Genomic DNA, 7278 nt, shown 5'->3' on the forward strand with positions numbered 1-7278 from the left:
ATTTCATTTAATATAAATTTCATATATGACTTTATATATTTAAGTTGCAAGAATATGTAGGAACCTTAACCCAACCTCTAACCCTGACCCTAATGCCACCCTTTATATCTTTTATTATTCTATCCACATTCACTGGATATAAGCAATCATGTGCTCTGATTGGCTACTCTACTACTAGGATATCAGCTCATATACTGTGAGTAGAGAAAAACAAAATAGCGGAGTGTGTTGCTGAACCAAACGAGCATGAAATAAAAACTGCTCAAAAACAAAACCCCAACAAATACAAAAAAAAAAGCAACAAAATATGGAATAAAAGTATTTGATGGTAAGAACATATCTTTTTAAAGTTTTCAATATAGTTTTTCCTGTGATGACCTGGCGACTTGTCCAGGGTGTACCCCGCCTTTCGCCCGTAGTCAGCTGGGATAGGCTCCAGCTTGCCTGCGACCCTGTAGAACAGGATAAAGCGGCTAGAGATAATGAGATGAGATATAGTTTTTTTTTTCCCTCCAATATAGCCTGGTCTACACTCCAGCCCAGTCGGTGGCAGTAATGCACCTTTAAGTTGGTTTGCCAACCGCCAAAAAAAAAAAACCCTCAAGAAGAAGAAGAACCCCCCCCAAAAAAAAAAAAAAAAAATTAAAAAGCAACAAAACATGAAATAAAAGTATTTGATGGTAAGAACGTATCTTTTTTATTTTTCAAGAATTATTATTCAAGCATTTTTCACGAATTGCTCCTGTCATTTCGCCGGTTTGTTTACATTCTAAGTGGAAATTATTTTGTCGGACGTTTTGTATAAAGTTTTTATTTATCAAATTTGCAAAAAATAAAAATGCTCTGTTTCTCAAAATCCAGTGAATGTGGATAGAATAAAACAGTTATTCCGCTCAATATCATCGTACATGGCTTATAGCCGACTCGGTGCTATGTGCCTCGTCGGCTATCAGCTCATGTACGACTTGATTTGGTGGAATAACTCTTAAATATAACTTGAATTATTAAATTGTTATGAATTTGGCAGTGTGAGACCATGTTGTATGTCAATATATAATGCATGAAGCTGTTACCAAAACATGTTCCCCACAAACAGCTATATCTGTTTTGATCTTGCAAGATGTGCAGCCAGTTACCAGACCTTTTCAAACACAGGGCAGCAGAACACACTGAGGAAAGCATTATCGGCCCTCTGCATACATGAGCTCACAGATGCCCATGATTGGGTCATGTCACTGTGATTGACAGAGAAGTTGTTTTAATATATAGTATTAACATAGGTAATGAGGCTGTGAGGTTTTTTTTTCACCAAGTTCATTTACAAAACTATCCAGCAACAATAAGCCAAATAATTGCGTATTTGCACTGTTACTGCAATATTATGTCACATTTAACCTTTTATAAAATGTTGAGTAAATACTAGGCCATAGAGAAAACCATATATTTAAAAAAAATGCTCCACTTGATGTCTGAAATAAATGAATGACTTTGAGTTTTTACATGTGATCCTCCAGCACTGATCGTTTCTTCAGGGATTCCCTGGGAGACTTTATACTAAATATTACTGCGGTTCTGGAGGAGTTTATTACAGGCAGTGTACAGTTCAAGGTGGGGTGAGTTAAGCATCCAGCCCTGCTGAAATGAGCTAATATAAAAGATTCACAGCAGCCGCAGCCTTTTTTTTTCCTTCACTCAAACTCATGTGTAGTTTGTCCATATTCATGACTAAACATTATATAAAACTATGTGAGACATTCTTCTTAATCAACAGTTTCTCTAAACATCAATACAAATACTTTGCCAAGATTAATCATTCGAAGACCCAACACTTAAAAAAAACATTTTATTTACATTTACAGCATGTACTGTATGAACTACAATCTCTGGTATTAATAAATGTGGGTTTTTTTTTCCGTTTATGGTTAACCCTCAAATAAGCGTATCCCAATAATACGTATCACTGACTTATCCGTATAGGTATTGTTGAATTTAGAGACGTTGCTGTTAATGCTTAAACAGTCCATGTAGGAAATCTTCTTTTGGTGAAGCGCATGTTCTGTCACTCAAAAAGAGTTAAAATACCAGGATTCTTCACTTCAATTCATTATAGAAATCTAAAATGAGTTACTAATAACAAACAAATCACAACAAGAAAACATAACAAATAACAAAAAAAGGATTCTGCTTAATGCCATAGATACACGGTGAGAGTCACGCATGTCAGGGTGGATTAACTCCGACACCGCTGGTCATGTGAGCACTGGAGCAGAAGGAGTTTTTGTCACTCAAGAACACACAGTCACTCGTTTTAATAGCCAGAGTATTGGTCTTTTCTGTACACACTGACTGTAAGTCTTATTTGAGTTTATTAAAAAAAAAGAAATAAAAAAAAGGCTTGACTGGAAGATAAGCAATGGCTTCTTTTTTGTTTCCACACATCAACACGGATGAATCTTTATAAGCCCTGCAAAGAATTTCGACTCTAATGGAACTAAGAGTAAAAGCCATGAACAAACAGGTACAGTATATACTGTAAATAAGTGTCGGACTCGTTATATAGTACACATGAGAAATTCAGGAAATCTTTATCTCTTTTTTTGAAGCTTTTCTGAACAGCTGATGGCAGTAAATGGTTTAAAACAAAAGGTCAAATATTTAATACGAAACAGTACTAATAAAATAAGGTCAATAATAAAAAATCTTATTACCTTCATCTATATTTGGCCTGCTTAAATGCTTTTATGGTAAACTCACAAAGACCTTAAAATTGCAGCATGGAAAATGGCATTCAAAAGGAGGGGTTTTTATAACACAGTACTTTGTTTAATTGTCGAATTGACGAGATCTGCACTGATTAACCGATGATTAACTGAAGACTTTCTCTTTATGCTCTAAATCAGCATTCTTAGTCATGTTTTGAAGCGACATCATGTGTTTGATAATGAGGTGGATATTTATATCATTTCAGCTTAACATTGAGACTCGCATCTCTTTTTCACAATTGTAAAAGTTGTGAAATAGTGAAAGCAACATTTTAAGCACACACGCATACACCCACACACACATGCCATCTCTCCATTCAGTCATTCAGGCTCAAGGAAAATGTGATGAGTAGCAGAGCATGTGAATAAAATCCTGCTTGCTAATTAAAAGTGCTGTTAATTGAAAGGCAATTAATATTTTTAAATGATAGTCATTATATCGCACACACACACACATACACACTAAACACAAACCACAATACAATCCTTTCTTACGCCATATAACAGCACTGGAAATAGTTTCAGATTCTTACCAGCACTGGGCCGTGAGCCAATATCCTACCTGCAAGGTAAGGAGTTTCCATAGTAATGGAAAGCAGCGATATGCAAGATTAAACAAAGAATTGTGCTTTCTCTTGCAAAGTATGACACTGCTGTTTATCACAGCGGCTAAGCTTTTTTTTTTTTCTTAATGTTTAAATGTAGGTGAGATTCCTTTGTCATTCGATTTGACCTCTCACAGGATTTATAACATCTTGACCAACTTGATTTATAAGAACTTGACCAAGGGCAAATGATGAAAAGCAAGTTTACGGTGTGATGTAATGCTTAAAGGCTTCAGTCGGATTTCCACAGCTGTTCTGACGATCATTAAATGGATGTGAGTGTTAAAGCCTTACCTGTGACCCATCTGAAAGGGCAATATTTAACACTTTATCCACATAACTACACATCTTTATACCTTTGTCCAGTAATGAGACTCATATGCTGTATGCTCAGGGAATTCAGTACCTTCGAAATGAACAAACACCATCATTTGCACCATATAATCTGGACCACTGTATCGAAAGCTTTTCTTTTCTGCTGCTGCACAATATATGATCATGTTGTGGGGAATAGAAACAATTGATTTTCTTCTCTGAAATTTCTGCATCCACCAAATAGGTTTATCACATCTAATGTAAGTACACTACATTATTTACAGTCGTAAGTCCTTAGTGGCCATCTTTTGCACTCATTTCACTAAAATGTGAAAAGATGAAGTGAAATGCTGCAGCATGCCCACAGATACAACATAAATGTCATCATTATTAACGTAATACCTTGTGGTTTGTTCATAGGAGGCTGCCAAAAGCATTTCATTTTTACCTTGAATCCACAAGTGCATTGTTTTTCAGCAGACCATTCATCCATGAAATCCCAAATTCAAACGAAAATTAGGAGGAAAACAATATGAACTCTTTTTTTTGATTCAGCCACGAGACCTATTTTTAAATAAATAATCTTTGCTTGTAAACACATTTGTTGAAATAATACATACATCCTCAGTGACATCCCCGTCTTCATGATCACGACACGTCTGCCACCAAAGCCAATACCTTTGTTAGTACAGATCAACTTTTCCTGTTCAAAGTGAGGAAATTCAAATTTGCGTCTCTTGCACGTTATCTTTTGAGCTGGCTTGGATTAGTAAAGGTTCATGTGCAGAGCTATGCAGCGAGCCAAGCGTCGAAGCGTGGTTGTAAGCACTCTTGTATGAGTTGTAGTGGTTGTAGTGCTCGTGCTCCAGTGGAGGAAGAGTGAGGTGGCTCTCCATCGCAGGAACCCCTGCCAGTTCGTCATCTACATTGATGATCTCAATTGTGCGAGTGGGCCCATTGTGATCTTGCTGGTGGTGCTGCTTTCTCATCTTGTAGAATATGATGAGCATGACAGCAGCCATCAGTGTGATGGCCACGAAGCAACCGATGATGATCTTGGTGGTCTTCATTACCTCCTCCAAACCATTGAGAGCTCCCTCAATGTCTATGTCCGTCACAGGGATGGTATAAGCTTTCTCTGTGGAAATTGGGGTCGCCCTTGTAGTAGATGATGCCACCCAGCCAAAGGAAGGCTGCACAGGGGTCCTACTCAACCCATCAATTGGAGTCTCGATGATCTCAACAGTGACTGTGGTGAAGTAACTGAAACTACTGTTTTCTATGGAGGTCACGTTGAGGACTGCAGAAGCTGAAATGTTTCCCAGCATGTTGCTCACCATGCAGGTGTAGTTCCCTGTGTCATGCATTGTAACACTGGTGAAGTTCAGTGTTCCATCGTTATGCACCATGACACGTGCCTGGGATGCTCCATGGGTCATAATGGAGCCATTTGGTGTTAGCCAACTGACTGAGGTCAGAGAATTTGTCCGACATTTGAGCTCCACTGCTATTCCCTCAGTAACATTGAGGTCTGCAGGAGGCTCAACAATGACCGGTGCATAACACTGAAAGTAGCTCTGGTCCAGCTCACCAATGTAGCGCCCCTTGAGGCTTGGAGGAGAGTTGCAGCGAGCGCAGCAGCTGGTGTTAGTTGGTACGGTTTCCCTTAGCCACCAGCTTAACCACAGGATGTCACAGTTGCAATTCCAGGGATTGTGGTGTAGATGTACTCTCTGCAAATGGCGCAAAGGAGTGAAAAGGTCATGGGGCACAAACGTGAGGTTATTGTGAGCCAGGTTCAGCTCACTTAATGACTGAAGGTCATCAAAAGAGTTCCTTTCAATTGTTTGGATCTGGGAGTGCATCATCCACAGCTTCTGGAGGTGAATAAGACCCTTGAACGAACCAGGCTGGATCACCGTCAGCTGATTCCCTGACATCTCAAGCTCGTCCAAGCGAACTAAGGGCCTAATGTTGGGGACCTCCTTGAGGTTACACATTCCCATGTTCAGGTAGCGCAAGTTGCTTAAGCCCTCAAATGCTCCATCTGAGATATAGGAGAGACGCCTGAGCTCCCCCAAGTCCAGTCTCCTTAAGGATGGTAAACGGTTGAAAGCATAGGATGGTATGCTCTCAATCGGGTTATTCCTAAGCCATAGTTCTTTGAGCTTAGAGAGATATTCAAAAGCTCCATTTGGGATGGTTGTGAGGCGATTGTCAAAGAGCTCCAGGGTGTTAAGGCTGGTTAGCCCATTGAAGGCGCCGATCTCAATGTTGCGGATATGATTTTTGCTAAGCTGGAGGATCTCTAAATGCCGTAGATGCTTGAAACTGTCCACTTTGATGACCTGGATATGATTGTCCTGAAGGTTCAGGTAGCGTGTGTTTGTGGAGATGCCATCAGGGACTTCCCTGAGTCCTCTGCGTGTGCAGATGACCTTGCTAAATTGGTTGCTGCAGAAACACACAGAGGGACATGTCTGGGCCCTTACTAATCCTGCCACTGCAAGTAACTGCAGAGCCAAGAGCAGGAGGAATAAGGGGTCGAACCAAGCCCCTTTCCATCTAGGACCTCTCATCATCTGGTGCTGATGGTAAGAGGTCATCTTGTTCAACATTCATAATTTATCGTCTGCTGGTTCCATCTCTGCAAATGAAGCAGCCTGAAAAAGAGAAAAATAGTTACTTGTTAGTGATGTTGTAATTGAGATTGTGATGCTTTCTACACCAATTATTAGTGCTACCTCGGTGACAACCCTTAGAATGCCACAACAGTGGGTTTCTATTTCATTAAGGGTTCCAAGTACGTATTATATATTTAAGAACCCTTGAGGAACATTTTTTTAAAAGAGTTAATCCTGTGTTATGATTATGCACCTAATATATAAATGTACTAAAGGGACTTCCTAGTGTTCAAAAATAAAGAGGATCATAGTGCACACTCACAGATACTCGTACTTAAAGGAGAACTGAAGGCAAATTTTTTATGATCAAAATTCTATTTATCTCATTTTATTAAATATAGGAATGCATTTCTGATGGCTATTTTGTCACTGCTATAGCAAGTTATGAGTTTTGAAATATGCTATGTAATATATATCAGTCCATATGTCAAAGCAATGGCCGTAAACGAGATTCGTTGAGACCTGTCAACAACCACTCACATCTACAGTCAATTTAGAGCCAACAATTAAACTAACCATATGTCTTTGGACTGTGGGGGAAACCGGAGCACCCAGAGGAAACCACACGGGGAGAACATGCAAACTCCTCACAGAAAGGCCCCCGTCGGACACTGGGCTTGAACCCAGAACCTTCTTGCTGTGAGGCGACAGTGCTAACCACTACACCATACCACCCATAATCATTATATCACACTTTTAATTTTAAAATTAAAATGTAGAAGTTGAGGGCGGCACGGTGGTGTAGTGGTTAGCGCTGTCGCCTCACAGCAAGAAGGTCCGGGTTCGAGCCCTGTGGCCGGCGAGGGCCTTTCTGTGCGGAGTTTGCATGTTCTCCCCATGTCCGCGTGGGTTTCCTCCGGGTGCTCCAGTTTCCCCCACAGTCCAAAGACATGCAGGTTAGGTTAACTGGTG

General features: G+C 39.9%; 1 protein-coding gene across 1 annotated transcript; it reads right to left on the reverse strand.

The window, feature by feature from the left end:
* Window positions 1-4221: 4221 nt before the first annotated feature.
* Window positions 4222-6300, reverse strand: lrrc4cb (leucine rich repeat containing 4C, genome duplicate b). Its single transcript, XM_060912013.1, has one exon. The coding sequence runs from the start codon at window positions 6298-6300 to the stop codon at window positions 4405-4407; it is 1896 nt and encodes a 631-aa protein (XP_060767996.1). The 3' UTR covers window positions 4222-4404.
* Window positions 6301-7278: the final 978 nt, after the last annotated feature.

This window comes from Neoarius graeffei, chromosome 27 (assembly GCF_027579695.1).
Source record: "Neoarius graeffei isolate fNeoGra1 chromosome 27, fNeoGra1.pri, whole genome shotgun sequence".
In the NCBI taxonomy this organism is placed as follows: Eukaryota; Metazoa; Chordata; class Actinopteri; order Siluriformes; family Ariidae; genus Neoarius; species Neoarius graeffei.